The 25,412-nt window shown below is 33.1% G+C and overlaps 3 protein-coding genes across 4 annotated transcripts; 2 read left to right on the top strand and 1 right to left on the bottom strand.

Moving 5' to 3' along the window:
• The first annotated feature begins 919 nt into the window (after positions 1 to 919).
• On the top strand, positions 920 to 3,052 carry Aatf (Apoptosis antagonizing transcription factor). Its single transcript, XM_075293173.1, has 4 exons — positions 920 to 1,360; positions 1,427 to 1,604; positions 1,687 to 2,506; positions 2,887 to 3,052. The coding sequence occupies exons 1-4, from the start codon at positions 992 to 994 to the stop codon at positions 2,987 to 2,989; spliced, it is 1,470 nt and encodes a 489-aa protein (XP_075149288.1). The 5' UTR covers positions 920 to 991; the 3' UTR covers positions 2,990 to 3,052.
• homer (protein) lies at positions 3,026 to 7,846 on the bottom strand. The gene is made up of 8 exons (XM_075293174.1): positions 7,691 to 7,846; positions 6,986 to 7,274; positions 6,867 to 6,927; positions 6,434 to 6,803; positions 6,281 to 6,359; positions 5,940 to 6,215; positions 5,703 to 5,846; positions 3,026 to 5,643 (listed from the first exon to the last, which is right to left on the bottom strand). Exons 1-7 carry the CDS (start codon positions 7,693 to 7,695, stop codon positions 5,739 to 5,741), a joined length of 1,188 nt encoding a protein of 395 aa, XP_075149289.1. The 5' UTR covers positions 7,696 to 7,846; the 3' UTR covers positions 3,026 to 5,643; positions 5,703 to 5,738.
• Positions 7,847 to 12,365: 4,519 nt separating this feature from the next.
• Positions 12,366 to 22,890, top strand: Liprin-alpha (PTPRF interacting protein alpha). 2 transcript variants are annotated; one of them, XM_075293171.1, is made up of 17 exons: positions 12,366 to 12,526; positions 12,982 to 13,258; positions 13,329 to 13,430; positions 13,502 to 13,741; positions 13,803 to 13,874; positions 14,740 to 14,841; positions 14,914 to 15,081; positions 15,163 to 15,282; positions 15,386 to 15,514; positions 15,919 to 16,655; positions 16,726 to 16,909; positions 16,978 to 17,600; positions 17,660 to 17,862; positions 17,929 to 18,036; positions 18,103 to 18,422; positions 18,485 to 18,601; positions 18,722 to 22,890. In XM_075293171.1, the coding sequence occupies exons 2-17, from the start codon at positions 13,010 to 13,012 to the stop codon at positions 18,809 to 18,811; spliced, it is 3,564 nt and encodes a 1,187-aa protein (XP_075149286.1). In that variant the 5' UTR covers positions 12,366 to 12,526; positions 12,982 to 13,009; the 3' UTR covers positions 18,812 to 22,890. The 2 variants fall into 2 exon arrangements, with proteins under 2 accessions (XP_075149286.1, XP_075149285.1); XM_075293170.1 differs by having other exon boundaries at positions 15,386 to 15,526.
• Positions 22,891 to 25,412: the final 2,522 nt, after the last annotated feature.

Genomic DNA, 25,412 nt, shown 5'->3' with positions numbered 1-25,412 from the left:
GGAGGGTGCAGTCAAGTCAGTCGTAAGCTAAAGTTTATACAGTACACATCGTAGAGCAAATAAGTGAAGCCATCAGTTAAACTAATAAATTGTAGATTGTCGTTATTTGAAAAGGACTGTGTTTTAATTATCGGGTTATTAAACACGCCTCAATATAAAAACGTAACAATACTTTTGAGAATGCCTTTTTTTATGAGAATACGATTCTAAGTAAATTCTTTGAACACACATTTGAAAACGTGTTGAATATTAGCATTTTTCCAACCCTTGTGTTTACAGGGATGAATTTACACAGTGTTTGAATACAGTACAATAATAGCAGACAAGACTAATAACACCAACTTATGCACTGTACAGACTATAAATTTATACGGACGACAGTGGCCGTGTCGAGCATATCCCACATATTGGCTACATTATAAGTTAAGTTGGAGGGCATAATCAATACTGCTGCATGTTTATGGGATCGATAACACATTTACCGATTATTTAGTCATCAACGAATAGTCTGTAATGCGCTTTACACACTATCAGTTATTCCGGACGACAGTGCTCGTGTCGAACATATCCCATATATTGTGCACATTATAAGTTAAATCCGAAGGCATAATCGATACTGCTGCATGTTTGTGGGATCGATAACACATTTACCGATTATTTAGTCATCGCCGACAAGTCGTAACGATCTGACACACTGTAAGATTCTTTACAAACACCGACATTCCGTCCGGAATAATTAATAGTCTGTAAAGCGCATAAGACGCATTAGCGCATTACAAATGAAGTACAAATAAAAGCGCTTCAAATAGGGGAAACGCTCCACCCCATACGTGACGTATGATACGTCTACGTAATCATTTAGAACGTCAATGATAGACCGTATTCGGGTTGCGGTGACGGTGACGATGGAACGCTTTCAATTGACATTATTTCTTGTTATTTTCCTGTAAGCACGTTTGTTTTGTTATTTATTAAAAATTAAAAAAAAAATATGAAACAAAGGAATAAACAGAAGACAGTTGCTGAAAAAGTAGCAGAACTTATAACACAACAAGATCATAGTGATGATAGCGAGTCTGAAATAGAAGCCACTCCCCGTGTTGTTGATTTCGATGAAGATGAATATCAAATACCAGAGGCAAGGACAACAGAGTTCAGGAAACACAATGTTAAGCTGCTTTCCGAGCAAAGCATCAAATATAAAGGGAAAATATCTTCACGAAAGGAATTGCATGAAGATCTTCATGGAACAAGCCAAGAATCGTCGGATGACAATGATGAGGATTTAAAAGATTTCGGAAAGGCCTTAAGGAAAATACATGGAAATAAACAGGGACCAATGGATTCTGATGAGAGTGAAGTATGGCTAAAAATTACATAGGGTTAAAAACAGATAATAGCATAATGATAATAAATATATTTTCAGGACCAAGACGAAGAAGGAGAAAATGACAATGAAGACAGTGATGTGGAAGATGATGTTGATGAGGAAGACAACGATGTTGGAGAAGACGACGATGATGATAATGAGGAAGACGATGATTCGGAGGAAAATGATGATGGTGAGGATGAAGTCGATGACGATGATTTAGACGATGAGGAAGGTAAGTTTGTGTTTGTGTTTAAATCACTCCCTAGAATTTGACAAATATATACTTTCAAAAATCAAAAATTCACAAACAATAGGAGCCGTTATTAGTAAGGTCAATCGTGATGCTGAAATACAAAAGGGCCTATGCGTACAAAACCAATTACAACTTTGGGAAAGGTTTCTCGAAATGCGTATCAAATCTCAAAAGATACTCTCGCAAGCAAATCAACTACCCGAACCAAATGAGCTCAAGGAACTGAAAACAAGTCAAAATAAGAACCGAGAAACAATCAAAGAAGTTGAGAATCAAACCGTAAATCTTCTACACAGTCTGGTAAACCTTCAAAATGCCCTATTCGGACAATTCTCAGAGATAAATAAAAATATGAAAACTACACTCAAAAGACCTTCGCCATTTTTGAAGAATTGCGGTGATGACGATGAGCCTCCGTTGAAGCAGATTAATAGCTATATGCAAGATCGTTTCGATAGTTTCCGACCTTACCGTAATAGTGTTCTCTTGAAGTGGGACGATCGCACTAAACTGTTACAACCTGGAGCAGGAGCAAAGAAAAAAACCATAGAAGAATACGACATCATCAAAAAGATAGATAACACACTAATGAATAAATCAATGCTTATACAAAAATCACAACAATTGAAAAATAGTCAACAATTAAAATCAGAGCAAGAGACCGAAAACCAACCTAATGAAGATATTGAGAATAAATTGAATGCTAATATTTATGATGATAGTGATTTCTATCACCAACAACTAAGAGAGTTAATAGAGTACAAAGCAAATAGCTCTGGCAATATGAGTGAAGTTACAAAACAATATTTGGAACTACAAAAGCTTAGACAGAAAATGAAAAAGAAAGTCGATACAAGAGCTAGTAAAGGCAGAAAACTACGGTAAGTAAAAGGACACAGAAATCGATATATAAATTAATATGAGAAACTCTTATTAGAATGAGTTAGTAAAAAACATCTAAGATGAATTAACCTGTTTAAACCAATTAATCCTATAAAATCTAGCTTGAGGGATATGCATAGTTAACATGTAAATTTTCACTTCATTCTCTTATATATTGGATTAGTTTTAAACATAATTTAGGATATTAGCCTTAAGTCCTTACACTCAAAGGGGAAAGTCGGTTAATTTGCATTCTTTTAAAGTTTAAAATGTTACCCATAGAAGAAAATTGCTTTTTTATTTTGCTTGCTTGACTGATCTACCGTTTCTCGCATGGATACATACTCATACTCTTTTATTTTTTATTGTATTTTTTCAGCTATGTGGTGCACAATAAACTTATCAACTTCATGGCTCCCCATGATAATACTTCTTGGACAAATGAGTCCAAAGATGAATTATGTAAATCCTTGTTCGTTTAAAATCCCTTGTCAAGATACCCAAACAAAAACTCCAAATAAAGTGCATTGTTTTTTATTATTATACTTTAATTCGTTTTTAAATATGAAATAAATAGTCATAAATAAATTAGTTATATTCTATAAAATAACGATCGTCTTCGAAATTATCGATCGATATATCAATTTTAGTTATGAGTGTCAAAATAGTACAACTTTCCACCGACTAACTCTAGTCTCAAATTTAAACAGTACAAATTCTAGAGATTCCAATATTTTCACAAATGATAAATTACTACAGGCCATTTATATTTTGTATGAGATTTATATTTCAAGATTGGAATTTATTACAAAAGAAAATTATAACACTGTTTAGTAACAATTATTGAATGTCTTAAATGAGTAATCTGATAATTAAGCACTGATACAAAAGAAATCTCATAAATGCAGTCTTCACCAACAATTATTTTCATATGTTTGACGTACACGCAGGAACATAAAATAAATTTAAAATTCATACAACAACCAAAAATACGAGTTCGCACAAAAAAATTGATAAATATTTTCAATTAAAAACTTGAAATTATTACAATTAAAATTAATTTATTGATGATTGTTCATTAAATGTTCGTTCGTCTAGATTTTTGTTTGATTAGTCATTTTCTTTTTCAATCAAATTTTTAATTGAATGTTGTTTCGAATTCTATTAAAACTTCAATTGAAAAAAATATGAATATATGTCCTCTATGTGAACAAAATTTAGAGCTTGAATTTTTTTTTTAAATTTTTAAGGACTTTCGTGTTACCTAAAAAAATCTTTGAATAGTTCTTCTGAGTGTACGAAAATACAATGACAAATGGCGAATTTTAATTTCGTATTTATTTTCCTAATATCGTATATAGGCCATTGACGTATGTTACTTTCCTATCTATATACTTTTAGGGTTATTTTCTATAGAAGCCGGTAAACAAAATTCATTTTGAGTCTTGAAATGTCCCAATTATCAATTACATATGTTGTGGACTCATTACTTTCCATACATAAATGTAAAATCATATTATTGATTATTGTGATTTGTTTTATTCGTTATTAGCTTAAATTTGCATTTCCATTGTTCATTTTCAAATTTTAGTTATAAATAAAAACTTAACAGTTTTTTAATAATAATCATAATTTCCATTATTATAAGTATTATTATTTATTATTACTTTTTGCGTTTATATATATTGTTTTTAGTTGCTTGACGATGATTTTGACAGTTCATTCCAAATGATTATTGGTTGATTATATAGAATACGTTCAAGTACCACTATATATTATTCTGGTGTGTTTATAAATTATTTCAATGTATAAATATTAATTTTAGTTGCTATTATTATTAATTGTATTACTTTTTATATTCGTCGTCGTAAGGTTCTATCATTCAAGGAGATTTTTTCTTCTTGTCTTTAGATCTTCTCAGTTGATTTATACCCTTCCAGTCACTAGAGTGGAGGGCTGAGTGAATTAATTTGGATTTGTCGCTTACTGTTTCATTTGAGTATTTTCAATTTCTAAATTTCGAGAGATGATGGATGAAGATAATTTTGGTATAAATTACTTAAAAATATGACTCGATATAAAGAAGGAGGAGAGCACCACGGTGACCGCCGAACTCTTTTAACATATTTAATATCTTGTTTTTTTTTTTTGTCAAATGAACTCAAAAATTCTATGCATTTCAATTTAATTTTTGAATTGATATTTGTTTTGTTTTTTGATTAGTATTTGCTAGTTTTTATACTATAAGATTCGATCAATTATACTTAATACACAATAACGTATATTTTTTTTCTTTTTATGTTTTGCAATCAGTTTCTTTTTCACATAAAAAACGTATAAACGTAATTTAAATAAAATTAAAATACATAATATTCGTTGGATATATTAAGGAAGATAATTATAAATAATTTAAATACTGTGATGTCAGTGACAGTGTTATTCGATCGCAAAATTGAAAACGTAAAAATACAAAATATTGCACAATGTTGTGTCTGCTTCTAAAGACCCATCGCATGGTAAATCCACGAAGCCTAAATTGGACTAATTTTTGTCCTGGGGGAAAACTGTTGTTGTTAGGATTTGTCAGGGTACTATTATTGTAGAATTTTTCCAAACGAAAGACACAAATTTATATATTCAAACTATAGCGCTTCTGTATAAAACAAACAATTTTTATAAATTTCGAACATAGTCCGGTTCGTTAATTATTAATGGAATTTTTAAGCAGCAAAGGTAAACCGGTTTTGGTCTTCGATTTGGAAACCAATATTGTTGCTGTTTTTCCCGAGCCAGGTGCCGCTGCTCCTCCGACACCAGATGAAACTAAATAAGTTGCTGCTTGAGACGAAATATTTGTAGCAGTAGTTGTAGTCCTTTGCTGTTGCAACAGAAGCGTATGCTTGTCTAAAGCTTTTTGTAAATTTGATACTTTATCACTGGTAGCTGTGACCACAGCTGTATTTTGAAGACTCTGATAGATTCTCATAGTCGGTTCTGGGCATGTTTCGTATAAGGATTGTAACTGAGATTGTATGGATGTGATATTTGATAATGTACTTTCCGTATCTGCTAAACCAGTTAAGCCAGATGTAGGTTTTAAATAATTACGTATTGAAACAGCATTTTCTTCAGATATCTAGAAATATTTTGAAAATTAATTCAAAAAATTTGTAAATTAAAATATTATATATTTACCTTTTTGTAGTAGCTAGTTGTTGAAGAATCTGTATCTCAAGTGCTTTTAGGAGGATGTATTACATTCTCCATATCTTTCTGTACCGCAAATAACTCGGACAAATGTTTAGCAAATAATATATTCAGTTCGCTCATTTTGGACATCTATGAAATAAAAAGTTATTAATATATGAATATAAATAATTTGGTGAAAACCTCCAGCTAGTACATTCATAAAAATTTTCAGAAGAATCTTACCGTTTGATCATTGCATTTTTCTCTTAAATTCATATTCGCAGTGGACAATTCGAGTTCTTGATTTCTAAGCTCGTTTTGTAACGTTTCATTACGCGCTTTCAGAACGGCCAATTCGCGTCTCAATTCTTCGACCAGTTCGCTACTGGCCCCTCCCACAACTGAATTGGGTACAGGAGCCCCAGCACGCATCAAATCAATTTCTCGTTTTAGTCGTATATTTTCTTCCTTATATGTGTGCAGTTGTCGTTTCCATTCGTCAACATTGGCAGTGGATTCCTATATGAAGTGAAAACAATTCGTTATTCCAAAACAAAATACGATTGTAAGAAAGATGAAAGTACCTGTAACGCACTAGTCAAACGTAAGTTGTTGTTTTTCAGCGTAGCCAATTCTATTTCCCATTTCTTAGCATTAGCACAGCTACGAATAATAAACCAAAAAAATATTTTCTCATATGGCATGTTTACTATAATTTCTAATGGGTTTGCTCTTACCTTTGAGCTAAGGCCATTTTCAGACGTTCGTTTTCATATTTCAATTGTTGTTCACTAGTTGCTGCACCACCACCTCCGGTGTGCATGCCAACAACACTACCCCCACTGCCACCGCCTGCACTTACATTAACCATGGGAGCGGGAGAGGGGGCGGATGTCACATGTTCGGACTTCGTGTCAGCAGCTGTTGACAAAAGTTTGTGTGATGGACTATCTGGATTTGCATTTTGGGTATTGGTATTTGACATGTTTGGTGGCTCCACCGAATGGGGGTCTACCATAGCAGCATTGTCATTCTGTTGCATTGCTGCTGTCCGCGAGCTTATAGGCGATGTATTGGCTGAGGTTGTAGGGGTCACAGCAGTAGACCCTGAAAGTAGAAGAGTTAATACTTTTTAGAATTGCATTAGAAAGAATAATGAAAAAGACCTACCATTAGCCGATTTTAAGGCATTTTTTGTGGCTTCTTTTACCTCTTGGAATTTCTCGACGAACTGAAAATATTGCAAACTAGTAATGAAAGTCTCATCAAATGATATATGAATGAAGTACCTTTGTTAGTTCAGCTTCCGAAGCAAATCCCAATCCATATACTGTATTAGCTCTCACATCACTCCACTGGCCAAATTTCTGGGACGTCTGGGTAAAAGTCATGTTTGGAGTTATTGTAGAATTTATTACCGCCTTTGGACCTTCCACACTAATAATGCGATACAGATTACGCGAAGAGTCATAGAAAAAACTAACATTAACCGCTTTCATACTCGCTGTAATCCATGTACGCTTAGTCTTCGGATCAATGTGGAAGACATGCGCCTGACAACTGAATATTGGTTGTTCGCTGCAAGTGGAAACAAAAAGGACGGGGACATAAAAATAAAAAGTTTAGGCTTAAAGTTGATTTTATCCCAAGAACCTTTCCCTAACCCCGATGTTATGTGTAGTCATTAAAAATGCTATTCATATACGATGTGCCCTTAGGGACACTTAACACATCCTCTATAATTAACAGACTTTGGAGAAAATCTAATTAAAGACACATGCACTTCATTCATTATCTGCCGCTTATGGGGTTAGAATTAAAAATTCAGGTTAATATTTGCAAGTAGAGCCACTTCACTTAATATATTTATATACTTGATGGCTTTTTCAGCTACTCCCATAACTTTTCATCGGCTCGTCTATTTCAATGAATGCTAACCGTTCCAACAAATAAAATTCCAAGAAAATGTGCATCCGCCCTTGTTCTTTACTTACCCCATTTTTTACAATTTTTTGTAATACTATAATGGACTTAATATGTTCTTTAATATTGTAATTGTAATATTATATGTGTATAATAAAGAAGAGCTATTGACATTTGACAACAAAAATCGATACACAGTTTTACATTCGTGGTTCCCTAATTCCAAACGATTTTCATATTATGGAACCGGTTCTCCTTTTTGCTCCACTGATGTCATTTTTTATCCGGGTTTCTTATTAACGTCTATAAGTATACCCGGACGGAATGTCTGTTTTTGTAAAGAATCTTACAATGTGGTCGAACCTAAGAATTGACGGAGGTAGGTAAAATATCGATAACTGTGTTATACATCCCATTATCAAGTATCGATTATATCTTCGAGCATAACTTATAGTGTGGCCAATATCTGGGATTTGTTCAACACCAGCACGGCGCATAATGGACCGTGCAGACTATAAAGTTATCCGGACGACTGTGCTCGTGTCGAACATATCCCATACATTGGCCACATTATAAGTTAAGTCCGAAGGCATAATCGATATTGCTGAATGTTTAAGGGATCGATAACACATTTACCGATTATTTCGTCATTATTTCTATTATTTCGTCTGTTGGTCTGTTGCGTAAAGAAACTAATAAAAACATTAAAAAACGCATAAAAATAAATATTTTGAACATGACGACTTATGCGCTTTACAGACTATCAGTTATTCCGGACGACAGTGCTCGTGTCGAACATATCCCATATATTGTGCACATTATAAATTAAGTCCGACGGCATAATCGATACTGCTGCATGTTTATGGGATCGATAACACATTTACCGATTATTTAGTCATCGCCGACAAGTCGTATCGATCCGACACACTGTAAGATTCTTTACAAACACCGACATTCCGTCCGGAATAACTGATAGTCTGTAAAGCGCATTACGAAGTCCAAAATTTTTTTTTGAAGATGACCCTGGCTCAAAATAATCGTGGTCTTCGTCATCGGCTTTAAAAAAATGTAAAAAATATGTAATTTTAATAAGAAATGAAATGAGTATTGTGTTTTACTTATGCGCTTTACAGACTATCAGTATCGGACGGAATGTCGGAATAACTGATAGTCTGTAACAGTGTGTGGGATCGATACGACTTGGCGGCGATGACTAAATAATCGGTGAATGTGTTATCGATCCCATAAACGTATCAATTATGCATTCGGACTTAACTGATATTGTGCACAATATATGGGATATGTTCGACACGAGCACTGTCGTCCGGAATAACTGATGGTCTGTAAAGCGCATTACTTGTTTTTGAAGTTTTATACGTGCCCTCGTCATCGTCTTTAAAAAAAATATGTAATTTTAACAAGTATATACGGCCGTAAGTTCGGCCAGGCCGAATCTTATGTAACCTTCACCATAGATTGCGTAGAAACTTCTACGAAAGACGGTCATCCACAATTGAATTACTTGGGTTGTGGTATTTTAACACTTCTTAACATCGTTTTCTAAATTGTGAGTTAGTCCATACGTGGTATATATTAGACAAAAATGGTAAGTATAGGTAAGTCTACAAATAATTACGAATCCATATGGACTTTTGCACGGTACGTAGAGAGCCAAAATTGATATATGGGGGTCGCTTATATGTGGGCTATATACAATTATAAACTTGATATGGACCAATTTTTGTGTGATTGGGGATCTATTTGTCTGAGGGCTATATATAACTATAGACCGATATGGACATAGTTAGGCACGGTTGTTAACGGTCATATACTAGCACAATGTACCAAATTCCAACTGACTCGGATGAAATTTGCTCCTCCAAGTGGCTCCAAAACCAAATCTCGGGATCGGTTTATATGGGGGCTATATATGATTATGGACTGATATGGACCACTCTTGGCATGGTTGTTAAATATCATATTTTAACATCACGTACCAAATTTCAAACGAATCGGATGAATTTTGCTCCCCCAAGAGGCTCCGGAGGTCAAATCTGGGGGGTCGGTTTATATGGGGGCTATATATAATTATAGACCGATGTGGACCAATTTTTGCATGGTCATTAAAGACCATATACTAACACCATGTACAAAATTTCAGCCGGCTCGAATGAAATTTGCTTCTCTTAGAGGCTCCGCAAGCCAAATCGGGGGATCGGTTTATATGGGGGCTATATATAATTATGAACCGATGTAGAGCAATTTTTGCGTCATTGTTAGAGACCATATACTAACACCATGTACCAAATTTCAACCGGATCGGATGAAATTTGCTTCTCTTAGAGGATCGGCAAGCCAAATTTTTTTATATGGGGGCTATACGTAAAAGTGATTCGATATGGCCCATTTGCAATACCATCCGACCTACATCAATAACAACTACTTGTGCCAAGTTTCAAGTCGATAGCTTGTTTCGTTCGGCAGTTATGCGCTTTACAGACCATCAGTTTTTCCGGACGACAGTGCTCGTGTCGAACATATCCCATATAATGTGCACATTATAAGTTAAGTCCGAAGGCATCGCCGACAAGTCGTATCGATCCGACACACTGTAAGATTCTTTACAAACACCGACATTCCGTCCGGAATAACTGATAATCTGTAAAGCGCATTAGTGTGATTTCAACAGACGGACGGACGGACGGACATGCTCAGATCGACTTAGAATTTCACCACGACCCAGAATATATATACTTTATGGGGTCTTAGAGCAATATTTCGATGTGTTACAAACGGAATGACAAAGTTAATATACCCCCATCCTATGGCGGAGGGTACAATAAGGAAATGAAATACTCATTTTTAAAAAATGAGTGTTGTGTTTTACTTACTTGCTTTAGAAGCTTCAAAGGCTTCGGGCGTTCATTAAAACCTTGAAAATCGCTATTTTCTTCAGACTCATTTCTTAAAAAAATGAAAGAAATTAGAAAAAAAGGTATTTCATATGTTCCGATATATAGAGTATTGAAAAAAAATTTCTATAGAAATACAATTTTGGCAAAATTTGCTATAGAAATAAAATTTTTACAAAATTTTCTGTAGAAATACAATTTTGACAAAATTTTCTATAGAAATACTTTTTTGTTTCTATAAAAATAACCTTTTAACAAAATTTTTATCAAAATAAAATTTTAACCAATTTTTCTATAGAAATAAAATATTATATAGAAATGCAATTTTGACAAAAGTTTCTATAGAAATAACATTTTGACACAATTTTTTATAGATATACAATTTTGACACAATTTTCTATAAAAATAAAATTTTTCCGTTTTAAAAATAACGCTATACTTATTTTTATTAAAATTTCCTGGTTTTAACAACGCTTTGTGGAAATCTCAAAATGTGGAGTAAAATTTAGTTCAATTTTCGTGCGAGATAGTTCATTCTTGTGTGTATATATTTTTTATGTACAAAAAATGAATAAGTGATTTATTGTCTCACCTGCAAAATTACCAGTGGGTTGTTTTTTAAGGGACAATAATTTTTTGATACGCCACTTTATTTTCTGACTGTGGTGTGGTGGTGGCGGCGGTGGTGATCTGTTTCGCAGTGTTATTTTCTGACTGTGGTGTGGTGGTGGCGACGGTGGTGGTCTCCGTGTTATTTTCTGATTGTCAACGATCTTTTCTGACTGTAAATCTTTAATAACACACATTTATATTTAATATTAATATATAAATATAACGGGACCATTCTTTTTTTTTATTTATTTACAGATTATAAGTTATTCCGGACGACAGTGCTCGTGTCGAACATATCCCATATATTGTGCACAATATAAGTTAAGTTCGATGGCATAATCGATACTGCTGCATGTTTATGGGATCGATAACGCATTTACCGATTATTTAGTCATCGCCGACAAGTCATATCGATCCGACACACTGTAATGCGCTTTACAGACTATAAGAATCTTGCAGTGTGTCGCATCGATACGACTTGTCGGCGATGACTAAATAATCGGTAAATGTGTTATCGATCCTATAAACATGCAGCAGTATCGATTATACCTTCGGACTTAACTTATAATGTGCACAATATATGGGATTTGTTCGACACGAGTACTGTCGTCCGGAATAACTGATAATCTGTAAAGCGCATAAGACTCCTTACAAACACCGATATTCCGTCCGGAATAACTGATAGTCTGTAAAGCGCATTATCAAAAACAAATTTATTTTCACACAAAAAATAGGCATTTCTGCAATGAAATAATGATAGTTCGCCAATTCTGGATGGACATTTAAGAAAAATATAAGTCTAAACCAGAATTATGGCAAATACTTAAAAAAAAATACACTTCCATCCAATGGAAACTAGGCGACAAGTATTTTGAAAATCGTTAAGTAATTTGTAATTTATTACATGTTCAGATTACTTCAGAAATCGTTGTATTACCACATATTCCCGGATTTCTATTGCTTTCTTCCATGTTTTTAGTAACAAATGGTTTCAACCATATTTTCATTGTTTATGTTCATGGCTCTCTTTATTTTTTCATGTTGTCATCATATTTGTTCGTGCCGTGTAATAAGGGCAAAACTTGAACAAACACACAACAAATAGGCGAACCTCTGTCGTAGTGTTATCCGACCGTGTAAGGTCCGCTTAATCTCAACGTCGTTCATCAATTCAGTACGGCGTACAATCGGCGATGCGAATTAGAATTCAGTCTACCGCCGCTACCGAAAAAAGCGGTCGGCTCCACAGTCTCTTCATTACTCGGAAGAAAAGTTTAGATTAGGCAATTTTTTAAACTTTCTTAATGATTGTTCAAATAACTAAATCAATTATTAAAAACTAAATACAAATGTGAATTAATTGCGTGTATAAAGCAAAAATAAGTAAGTCGGTGTATACCAAATAATCGAAAAAGATATGTGTGAAATGGGATGATAATCGTCGTAGTTTGTTAGTGTATAGACACATCGTGAAAAAGCAAGAAGAAGGAGTTGCATATGTCAATTTTTGCGAATGAAAAAAAAATCTCATGTATTAAGCCTATGAATGAATTAATTCAAATGAAAACGCTGCAATGCTAACTCCAGGTCAGATAATCGGGTTTTTGAAGCAGCTTCTTGCACAGGAAGTCTTAAGTGTTATTTTGCCGTATGAAGGTGTTTTCTTTCGTTGTAAATGTAGGTTGGCGTTGGCGTTTAGAAATTCCTTTCTGCAACTACGCCCATGTTGTTAGGAACGACAATGCCCAATTTTATTTTGAACCAAAAAAATGATGAATTATGAATATAAATTAATAAAAATATAAATTAAATGTAGTTCATATTTTATATGGTTAAAGTTTTCCTCTTGAATGCGGTATACATAAAATGTGGAATATGATGTGCGACGTGATGCCTACTATATCGGAGGATAGCATCTCCCAGAGATCCTCACAGTTCAGTGGTGAAGATGCTAACTTTGAGCAGTTGATGGTATCTATGCTTGATGAGCGTGATAAGCTAATGGACAGCCTGCGGGAGGCTCAAGAACGTTTAAGTGAAACGGAACAGAAGCTCCATGACATCGAAAAGGAGCGAGATAGTTTACAACGCCAAATAAACGCAAATTTGCCACAGGTATGTCAATAACTAATTTAATTCCCATTTCTTATTCTTAATTTATACATTGGTATTATCCTTATCCCAGGAATTTGCAACATTAACCAAAGAACTTACACAGGCCCGTGAAACACTCTTAGAACGTGATGAGGAAATCGGCGAACTTAAAGCCGAACGCAATAATACAAGGGTATATAGTTGAAAATAACTCAATAGTTCTATATTTGTTATATGTGCACCATTTTCCCAATGTGTTTATAGCTTCTATTGGAGCATTTGGAGTGTTTAGTTTCACGGCACGAACGTTCTTTGCGAATGACTGTGGTGAAAAGACAAGCAGCTGCTCAAAGTGGTGTCTCCAGTGAAGTGGAAGTTTTGAAAGCACTCAAAAGTCTATTCGAGCATCATAAAGCTCTTGATGAGAAAGTGCGTGAACGCCTACGGGTATCATTGGAACGTAATAATGCGTTGGAAGCTGAACTGAATAGTGTGAAAGAGGAGGTATGTGGACTGAATTGTCTTAGTTTTATGTTTTGGATTACAATCATGATCACTGTTGCAGCTTCAACAATACAAGTCGGGTGCTATTCAAGCCACACGTGAGGGTAGTGCGGAAAATGGTATTAGTGAAAAGGTAAGTGTACACTCGAAGAAATTTCGTTTCATTTCATTTATTTCACACAGTAATATAGTAAGACCAAAGGGCCAATATTTAACAGAAAAAAAAATTTAGTGAGGGAATTAATTTTGCAATTTAATTCGAGGATTAGAATACTCACAAAGGGTTTATTGTACTGCGTTGTGTTAACACCAGCCTATTTACTCTTTAAACCAAGAAGAAATGAGACGTACGATTTTGACCAAATCGAAACAATAAAAAATATATTTTTGGGTGCGTTTATCAAATTAATTAATTTCAAATGAAATTGTATGACGACGAATTTTGAAATTTTCCTTGAATAGCAAAATAACATCAAAATAACCACCCTTTAGGATAAGCAAGTAATACTTATAATACCCTATAATTAAGTCGTGTAGAATATAAAAACTGCCAGATCGTATAATTCGCATCAGAATTATACGAAACTTTTAGAAGTTGTATAGCACTTAATATTTGGGTGGGAAATATGTAGGATTTTTTTGTTTTTCGGACATATTGTGGAAAAATTCTCTAATTTTAAGAATAACATTTCTACTAAGGGCGTTTTCGATTCGCAAAAAATATGTTGCCTTGGTGTTACACTACTATTTCCCTAATTGACATTTCGGCCAAATGATAGTGTAATTCTAAAGTTATTATTAATTTATAATATTGTGAGGTATAAAGTATCCAAAATCTATGACAGTGTCCTTGATATCTTGCAATCAATTTCGAGAATGTTGCACCTTTTTTCCCAATCGAAATCGTCATAAGTTAATTTGAAGAAAACAACAACTATTCAATTATAGGTATATATATTCATATAGCACCTACTAATTTCAAATTTATTTCTATATAGAATGGGACCACTATCAATGGTGAAAGTAATGAAGCCGCAATTGCAGCTGCCAATGAATATGCAGCAAAGACGCATGAACTCCAGACAATAATTGAAAAACAAGTAAGTATTATTTTTTGGATCTATGTGCTATTTTTGAAACTTTATTTGATTGAAATGTATGGCCACCCATAGACCTCTGAACTATCCGAGTGGCAGCGGCGTGTGTCTGCTTTGAAAAACAAATGCGATGAAATAGATGAAAGTCTTGCAAAGGTTACAAAAGACTATATGAAATCACAGGAGCAATGTTCAAAACTGCAAAGAGATCTTAGGGAGAATGTAGCACAAAAGGAAGACCAGGTAACATATACTAACGGAAGCCAATATTTCCGGTTTTCAAAATGATGAAATGTAAAACCTAATATGAACTGTAATCTGTAGGAGGAACGAATTGCCACTTTGGAGAAACGGTATTTAAATGCTCAGCGTGAATCAACATCATTACATGACTTAAATGAAAAATTGGAGCAGGAGCTTAGGCACAAAGAGGCGCAACTGAAGGTATTTGCATATTCACATCCAAATTTAACTAAATACCCATATACTATGTACCTTTTAATATAATCCTCTCCCACACATTCATTCATAAAACAAACTCATGCAGTTGCACGAGGAAAAGATATGTGCAATCGAAGAGAAATTGGAATTGTCTGAACAAAAATTAGCGCAGCAAGCGAAATTGCAGCCTGACATGGAGGAACAACTTAAAGCACGTATGGAAGCTTTAACAAAGGTAGGAAATAAGGTATGAATACGATATCACATGTGTCAAAGAGGAATCAAATGAGTGTAACTTTCTTAACAATTTCTTAATTGTCTTGATTTACTTTTGTGAATAGAACCTAAGCAAAACAAAAATTTAAACCCGAAACTTCTTGGTTGCGAATATATACCATCCTACATAATACAACAAAATAGTTTGTTTCCAAATAAATTTGTTTCTTCCTCTGAACGCACAGCCCCTCAAAAACATACAAACAAACATGTATCAGCACCAAAAACCATACATCCACAATGCACTGCCATTTCTTAAAGAAAAAAGAACATTCGCTAACATTTTCATTTCTTTATACCTAGTCCATTGATCCAATGACTTCATTCTAATTTTATTTATATTTTTGCATTTTTGTCCATTAGGCTCAAGAACGTCATGGATCTGCCGAGGATCGTATACAGCGGCTGGAGGCTAATTTAGATGAGAAGAGTGCAGAAGTCGTGAGATTAAACCAAAGACTTAAAATGAATGAAGATCACAATATACGTTTGTCGTCAACGGTGGACAAACTGCTATCGGAATCTAACGAGCGCTTGCAAGTTCATCTTAAGGAACGTATGCATTCGTTGGATGAAAAGAATGCTCTAACTCAAGAATTGGAAAAAGCACGAAAGGTAGCAGAGGAATTGCACCATGAGAAGAGTGACATTATGAAGGAACTATCCAAGACCCGCTTGGAAATAGAAAACTTCAAACGGCAACTATTGCAACAAGAAATAGCCTACAACATTCAACAAACAGAGGCTCTAACTCGAAGTCTTTCACCAAGCAGTGTGGTGGATGGAGGTCAGGCATTTTCACGTAGTGCTTCACACGCCAGTTTCGATACGCATTCATTGCGACGCAATAAGTCACGTCTACAGGAAGAAAGTGAGAACTTTGCCCGTTCCATGGCCGAGCAGGAGTGGGAGAGTATACAACAGGCCCATGCCCAGCAGGCAGCATATGAAATATCGGCTGCAGTGGCAGCTGCAGAATGTGAAGAAGCTCAGGTCCTATTTGGTGATGCCGATATGATGTCACCCACAGGTCATACAGACGCCCAAACTTTAGCAATGATGCTACAAGAGCAACTTGATGCCATAAATAATGAAATAAGGTATATTGCGTGACATTATCTAAATTTCAAAGCAGCGTATTAATTAGTCCTTTTTGTGCTTTTTGTTTAGATTAATTCAAGAGGAGAAACAATCAACAGAAGCCCGTGCCGAAGAGCTCGAGTCACGAGTCGGCAGTTTGGAACATGTTAATCTATTGGCTCGTGGCCGTTCTATGGATCGTCAAAGTCCCCCAATGAGTGGTCGAAGTACTCCAAATAGTCCTAATCGAGAATTCATGCAAAAATACCATACTGTAAGAATGTCTAGAAGATTTATTACACCTCGTAACCCTCGTAGTATAATACTAACCCTCTTTTACAGCTTAATTTACCAGTTTTATCCAGTGATGTGTCACGCGATGATATTCATGGCATGACAACAACTACAGGCGATTCTAGTTCAGGAGGCGCAGCCTCACCTTTAACAGCACGTTCGATGCGGCTCGAACGCGTTGCTCAAGCTTTAGCTCACAGTCAAGAAGAATTAAGGCGGCGTTCTATGGGCTTATCGCCCAATCAACAAATGGCAAATAACTCAGGTCACATGACGATTGCACATTCAGGTTATGGTCTTTCACCTCTAAGCTCACGTTATGGTAGTCAAGAGTCATTAAGTCGCCATTTCAATACTATGGGTTCTATGTCTATGCTCCAGACACCCACGTCGGGTGGTGTTCGAGGCGACGGATCTTCAGTGGTACAGAAGAAAAAAGGAATTAAATCTAGTTTAGGAAGATTCTTTAGTAAAAAGGATAAAGTAAAGGGTGGCAAGGATACACTGCCCGATGGCTCACCTAGCATGATGTCTATTGGTAATTTATCAATGGGCTTAAGTGAAACGGAATCGAATTATGATGCAATGAGTATGACAGGTGGTATGATGCCACGTATAGCCAGTGTGCCAGGATCGAAAATATCTTCTGTAGATTACGGCAGGCAAAAGAAGTAAGTGAACTACTAGTTTTTGGTTTTTATAGAACTTTTAAGAATTCCACCGTTTGCAGGGAGCATGACTATCGAAACGATTTATTGGGAGAGGCTATGAAAGCAGGTACACCATTCGCCCTATGGAACGGTCCAACAATTGTAGCTTGGCTAGAATTGTGGGTTGGCATGCCAGCATGGTATGTGGCCGCATGTAGAGCCAATGTAAAAAGCGGAGCTATTATGAGTGCTCTCAGTGATACCGAAATACAAAGAGAAATTGGTTCGTATTATTGAACTTCATGTCATGCACAACCACAAGTATAAACGTTCAAATAAATACTTACAGGTATTAGTAATCCATTGCATAGGTTGAAATTGCGTCTCGCTATTCAAGAAATGGTTTCATTAACTTCACCCTCAGCCCCGCAGACATCACGTACAACACTGGCATTTGGTAAGCATTGCAATGTATAAACTATAAGTAATGTGATTTCAATTATTTTTGGTATTACCTCTTTAGGGGACATGAATCACGAGTGGATAGGTAATTATTGGTTGCCTGGTCTTGGCTTACCCCAATATCGCACAACATTTATGGAGTGTCTAGTTGATGCCCGCATGCTGGATCATTTGACAAAAAAAGATTTACGAGGACAATTGAAAATGGTTGATAGCTTTCATCGTACAAGTCTCCAGTATGGCATTTCATGTTTGAAACGTCTTAATTATGATCGCAATGAATTGGAACATAGAAGGAAAATGTGTGAGAATGGTTTATGTGACGTCATAGTTTGGAGTAATGAACGCGTTATACGTTGGGTCTCCAGTATCGGTTTAAAGGTAGATACGAGTGTCAGTTGTTGAGGGACCATTTTCGCTAACGATATTATGTATTTTTCCAGGAATATGCAAATAATTTGTTAGAATCTGGAGTTCATGGAGCTCTAGTAGCTCTAGATGAAAGTTTTGATGCTAATGCAATGGGATTGGCTTTACAAATACCTACTCAAAATGCTCAGGTAAGAACATTGAAAACTTTTCAATTTTTTTTTCAGAATCGGAGTGCCACTGTTTAATTTTTAAACCATAAAAATTTGCCATATATGGAGTGTTAAAGTTTTGTCATTTACCCTTTACAGGCTCGCCAAATTTTAGATACAGAATTTAATAATCTTCTACAAATCGCTACCGATCGAAGGCCAGAAAATGAACACTTAAATAAATCCTGATCTTGTTCTCCACCTCAACATTCAACAGCCACAACTACAACACACATGCAGCTATTTAATACTAGTGAGTCTTAGGTTTTCTACGGCAACATATACATTTATTTATCACCGTCATCCAGCGCCACGAGTGTACAGTACAGTATATATATGGTTGGCATTGTATGCTCCTTCCAAAAGTGGTGTCGTAAAATGATCGGTTGTGGGATCAAAACACAAACGAATATGAGCCATATGATGTTCGAATGTGTTTTTGGAAACCTCAAAGCCTTGAAGAGGAAAAACAAACAAAACAATGGAAGTGGTAATCGTCAACGTGTTCATGTTTAAACCAGATTTTTAATGTAATCGCAAAATTGAGAAAATTATTAAGACATACTACGGATACTACTGTTGTTATACATACATAAGCATGCTTATTTTTTTAAGCATGACGTTAAACACAAACAGAAACAAAAACCGAAAAGGAACAAACCAAGAAATAATTTACACAATACCTAAGAAAATTAACAAAAAAAAAAAAAAAATCATCCTCGAATCGCTTACAAAACAAACACAACATTTAAAAACTCTGGACAACCTACAGTAGTTTTTTTTTTAACAAAACAAAGACAGTATTTTTTTCCTATGCTCCTCTAATAATTTTATTTAATTGTAACTATTTACAAAGCTTTCATTACGTATACATGCATATATATACTACAAACTCCTTACCTTAACACTCTGCATCTGCCTCCATGCTTGTCTCTCTCTCTCTACATATAGTTGTAAAATATTCTCAATATTTCTATTCAATTTATTTCAATTTAGAAACCAAACTAGACATCTTAAAATGTGGGCTTTCAAAATTTTCATATATTATTCTAATTCTGTGTACAATGTATTATTTACATTTTTGGAAAATGGAGATTAGAATAGCAGCCAGTATTGCACATAAATTATATTAAATTTAACAAAATATTTTAGGCATTGTAAATAAGATTATGTTTCAAAGAAATTTACTTTATTTATTCTCCTAAATCTTGCTGGAAATTTTATAATGCAACATTTATATCTAACAAAGGGAAACTTTTGCCAAAGGAAAATTCTAATTAAATTATTTTTAATCGATTATTTGGGGGACAGTGAATACAAGTTATATTTATTGACAATAAAATTAAATCATTAACTTTAAATCTTTCACTGCCGAATTCAACGTAATGACCGAAACATTAATTTTGCATACACTCATAGAAAAAAAGTTTGCTTAAAGCAGCAATCGTTGTAAAAATTTTAGGTTTTAAAAGTACATTTAAGAACATGTACTCTTTAAGGATATTAACTCTGAAATAAGATCATCAAACATTTTGTTTTTTGTTAATTTGATAAATATTAAATTTTTTGCCAATTGCAAGGCTTATCTTAATATATTGGGTCACGATAGCCGCTAGTTTAATTTGTTTGTTTAACCAAACTAAACCTGATTTCTTTTTTTCAGCAGATTTTTCTGCTGTGCCTACTAACAAATTTCTTTGGGTGTATTGATCGGTTCATACATGCTCCCCATTGAGTTGGAATCGGGCAGCAGTCATTGATAAAAGAAAACGTGACCGCCTATGGTATCACAATGGACTGAATAGTCCTAGCGAGTCGGAAATAGGGGGTTGCCCCTACAACTAACGTAACCTACATGTGTTCAATTTTAGTTTGTGTAATAAGCGTCTATTGAAGCGTCCTATGCGGAAAATTTCCTCAAATGACTGTTACTTTGGTAAATAATAAAAAATCAAAAAATTAATCGTAACATACACCAGCCATTATTGCATGTCTCTTTAGAGTCAAAAGGTTAATATCATATATCCAGGGTTCAATGTTAATTTTAATTGAATACACTGACATATGCTGATGAGATGGGCACATAAAAAATTGATAAAAACAGCAGTCGATATTTGCTGCTATATTTTTCTAAATAGCAAACAAAAAAAAAAACATAAAATATTTAGGTCTTAGAATGTTACCCAAAGCATTTTTAAGAACCAAAAACAGTTATTTGCTTATTCCAGGTCTTTATAAAATAACAGACAATATTTGCTATTTCAGCAAACAGTAATATCTTTCCCTTCTTTCAGCAGATATTTACTGTTATAGGAAATTTTACTCAAAAATTTCTTTGGGTGTAGAGAAATTCGCTTCGTGACAATGTTCTACTACTTGATTTACATGAACATGGGTCAAGACCCTCTTAAAAAAATCTGCAAATAACAATAGACGACATTTGTTGCTACGTATTTTTAATTTACCGGTCTAACGAAAATATTAATTTTAAAATCTTACCCAAAGAATTTTAAGGAAACCAAAAAATTGTTTTTGCCCTTAAACATGTTGATGTTTTTGCAGATTTTTCAGCAGTGTCTTCAAACAAATTTCCTTGAGTGTAGTATAATTTTCTTGTGAACGGCAAAAAATTCACTAGATGTGCATACCGGTATTTAGGCAAATTCTACAGCTCATATAACACACAAAAATGTTATTTCAAATTTTAAGATGATCTAAATTTGATTTTTTTCTTTATATTCTAAGCTCAAAACCTGAAGTCTGAGGTAGAAGATATCAGAGCAAGAACCAAACTACCAAATTTAGACACATAACTACTGCATACAAAACATATAAAAAACAAACTTATAGGTAAAATCATTTAATTAATTACCCCAGCATATATGAAATATACATATATGTTATGCTGCATTTCATCTCTTCATCAGTTCATAATCATGATAAGCTGATGCTGTAGAAACAACAAGTATTAAATACAAAGAAAATCATAAATATAATAAAGAAAAAAAAAAAATAAAGAGCTTTAACAGGCATATTTGTTGATGACTACAAATGAAAGTAACAATAATCTAGAGAGACATTAACTACCTTGGATTTCTAAAATACCGAAAAACAAAACAGGAAGAAAGTAAGAACAACAACAACAACAAGATCAACAAACATGTTAAATTAATTTAAAGCCTATAATACTTGTAGTTTCGTATTTAAAATATACAAAACAAAATCACTAAATTAAGTTTAAGTTCAACTGCGCAACATAAATCAAGTTTGGAAAAAAAACTAATGAGAAAAAATATTCTATTGCCCTAAACTGACCACTCTAACCTACTTTTATTTTCCAAACATCTTAAAAAAATTAATAAATATTTTACTTATATTTTTTATTTAATTTTTTTGCCACAAATTTGTTGTATTGTAATATAACTAAATTATGCCTAGACTAATGCAAACGAACAACTCCCAATTTAATGCAATAATAGTGTGAAAATAATAACCAACCCAATGACCCACCTGTTTATTATTTTGTTATGACCTTTATATTTTACAATTTTATCAGTTTTGATATGTATATAATACATGCATACACAATAATCTATTTATTTATTCCTTAATAGCTCTTCTTTACCCTTTGCCTTATAAAATATTTTTTTTGTTTTTCTATTTCTTTCCCTCTATATATATTTGTAATATATTTTCCATTGATTATTATATAATTTTTGTTTTTAAAATAATGTTACGCTAAGATTAGTTTTGTTAATAGTTTTTGTTGAAGAAGTTTTAAGAGAGACCATCTAATAATTCACATGTAGCGATTTCCTACTATCTCCCTATTATTACAAGAAGAACAACTACTATATACTAATACTAAATGCACCCCCCCCCACATTAGCCTTTAAATTCTTCATAACAAACAAAAAAAAAAAAAAAGAAAACAAGCGTAAAGTAATTAAGGAACATAGTAAACATACTAAAAAAGGAAACAAAATTAACTCATCTATTACATGATAACTATTATGATTATTACATACATACATATATATACATATTATACAACAAACAAACCCCATATAGAGAAGACATTCGTATGTACATAACATTATAAACTACTTATAGTGTGAATTAAATAAAATAAAAACCTTTTTAGGTTTATTTATGTAAAAAACAAAAAAAAAAACATATAAGCAGGATAAAAACAAACAAAAAATACATTATAATAAAATCGGTTAAAACTGAATAAAACAAATAATAATAATTAATAACACAAACAATCCCGGTGTACTTAAGAAATGTTTGGATTTTTTTCTTAAGTAGCAAATAGCCGCTCTAAAATATTTAATACAACAACAAAAAAGAAAGAACAAATATATGAATATTAATACAAAAAGAAATATATTTTATGGATTTTTTGGACTTGGATTTTTCCTGGACACAAGCAAGTACAACAAAGCCAGCATTTACTCTGTAACCTCTAGTGATGTGCTATAAGTACCTTTGGTAAGCGGTTTTTTTACCTCAAGATACCTCAAAATAAAACTCGTAAAGTGGTAAGTACAAGCATATATATATATATATATATATATATATATATATATATATATATATATATATATATATATATATATATATATATATATATATATATATATATATATATATATATATATATATATATATATATATATATATATATATATATATATATATATATATATATATATATATATATATATATATATATATATATATATATATATATATATATATTTCTTTTTTTTCGATTAGCGTTTGCAGAATATATAAATTAATTTTTTTAGACTGGAATTTAGCAAATGAAACCATAGCCCAATGAGGAAAGTAGAAAAATACATACATGTTCGTAATTATTGGTTTAGCCAATAACATTTGTTCATATTTTAGATTTTAAAGTGTTTCCTAATGGATTTTTTGATACCATAAATTAATTTTTTTTGCTTATTTTTCTTCCTCAAGGCCAGTACTATGTTCTGTTTTTGAGTTGAAAATCACATTATTTTCGCGCTTAAGGTAAGCATTAAGTTCGAGTTTAGCCGCAAAAATCGTCATTTTTTCACTAAAGTCAAAACTAAATCAGTAAAAAAGGCATAACATTATACATATTTGTTGCATATTTCATTATAACTTGATGGGGAATAGCCCAAAGCAAATTTTAACAAACTTTGTATTCCTTAAAATGGATTATTAAAGAAAAGTAATCGTGAAAAAATGACGATTATAGCGGCTAAACTCTAACTTAATACCCACCTTTATTTTTAAATTAATATTTTTTAAATAATCAAAATTATACAAGAAAACAAACATATTCCAATTAAATCTTGATGAAATCCCGATGAAAGAAAGTGTGGCATAAATAACCACGTAATTTCAAACGTGAAAAGGTAACCTAATACCGGTCTTCAGATATAAAATTTTCATCAAGCAAAAAACAATTTTGAATTAAAATTTTCATCAAGCAAAAAACATTTTTGAATTAAGGTGGGTATTAAGTTCGAGTTTAGCCGCTAAAGTGAGAACAAAATCAGTAAAGAAAGGCATCAAATTATACATTTTTGTTGCAAATTTTATTATAACTTGATGGGGAATAGCCCAAAGCAAATTTTCACAAAGTTTGTATTCCTTAAGGTGGGTATTAAGTTCGAGTTTAGCCGCTAAAATCGTCATTTTTTCACGATTACTTTTCTTTAAAAACCGATTTTAAGGAATTTAAACTTTTTACAAATTTGTTTTGGGCTACTACCCATCAAGTTATAATAAAATATGCAACAAATATGTATAATGTTATGACTTTTTTTACAGTTTTAGTTTTCACTTTAGCGGCTAAACTCGAACTTAGTACTCACCTTTAAAATGGATTATTAAAGAAAAGTAATCGTGAAAAAAATGACAATTTTAGCGGCTAAATTCGAACTTAATATCCACCTTTAACCGAATTTTTTCCGAACAGGCTGTTTAAAAAATGCATCCAAATTAAGTGAATGCAATATGACATTAAGAAATACTGTAATTGTTTTACTAAATGGGCTGAAATACAAAAAAAAATATGAATTTGGCCTATCATATTCGTGAATTTCTGCATTTCACTTCCAAACTCCAAAACAAAATTCCATTATACACTCACAGAATAAAGTTTACAAAAAAAGTAGTAAGTATTTGAATTTTCTTGAATCTCGTAGCTTTTCGATTCCAATCTCCCATACCATCCCAGCAAAAAAATTTGGAAGTTCTTCCAAAGGCACAACTTTAAAAGCACTTCCAGAAGATGCACCCCCAATGATTTTCTTTATTTTAACTACCCAGGAAGTTCTTTTAATTCAATTTTTTATAACTTGGTTTTTTCATACTTTTAATGGATAATTTTAACTTTTTTTGTTTCAAATAGGTTAAAAACAGAGTTCATAAAATGGTACAAATCATTTAAATTTTGTCGATAAAAATGCTAAATCCAATCTGAAAAAATTGTGAATTTTTGAAAATATTTGAGGTCAAACGTTTCCGACAAGCGTTAGAATCCATTAAAAATTATAAAAATTATTTATTTGACAAAATATCACAGAATTCTTTAATTTACATCCAAAACATTGAATTCGGATCACACCTAAAGAAGTGATACAAATTCAGTGCAACGGCTGTTGAAATGGAGGACTTCCGTCCTATGACAAGCCCATATTAAATTAATCGCTTCTGCGTCAATTTTGCACCACTTCCGGATCCAAAAAGAACATTTTCATTACTTTTTTGGCGACGCTTTTTTTTG

Source organism: Haematobia irritans, chromosome 2, assembly GCF_050003625.1.
Source record: "Haematobia irritans isolate KBUSLIRL chromosome 2, ASM5000362v1, whole genome shotgun sequence".
NCBI lineage: Eukaryota > Metazoa > Arthropoda > Insecta > Diptera > Muscidae > Haematobia > Haematobia irritans.
The sequence above is the reverse complement of the archived record's forward strand: the minus strand, read 5'-3'. Positions and strand labels throughout refer to the sequence as shown.

Coding starts and splice junctions, on each gene's coding strand:
- Aatf (XM_075293173.1), top strand. CDS start 992: ATGAAACAAAGGAATAAACAGAAGACAGTTGCTGAAAAAGTAGCAGAA. Junction 1,605..1,686: donor TGATTTAGACGATGAGGAAG/GTAAGTTTGTGT, acceptor CACAAACAATAG/GAGCCGTTATTAGTAAGGTC. Junction 2,507..2,886: donor AGTAAAGGCAGAAAACTACG/GTAAGTAAAAGG, acceptor GTATTTTTTCAG/CTATGTGGTGCACAATAAAC.
- homer (XM_075293174.1), bottom strand. Junction 6,804..6,866: donor TGCCTTAAAATCGGCTAATG/GTAGGTCTTTTT, acceptor TTCTACTTTCAG/GGTCTACTGCTGTGACCCCT. Junction 6,360..6,433: donor AAAATGGCCTTAGCTCAAAG/GTAAGAGCAAAC, acceptor TATTATTCGTAG/CTGTGCTAATGCTAAGAAAT.
- Liprin-alpha (XM_075293170.1), top strand. CDS start 13,010: ATGTGGAATATGATGTGCGACGTGATGCCTACTATATCGGAGGATAGC. Junction 14,842..14,913: donor AGACAATAATTGAAAAACAA/GTAAGTATTATT, acceptor GGCCACCCATAG/ACCTCTGAACTATCCGAGTG. Junction 18,602..18,721: donor TACCTACTCAAAATGCTCAG/GTAAGAACATTG, acceptor TACCCTTTACAG/GCTCGCCAAATTTTAGATAC.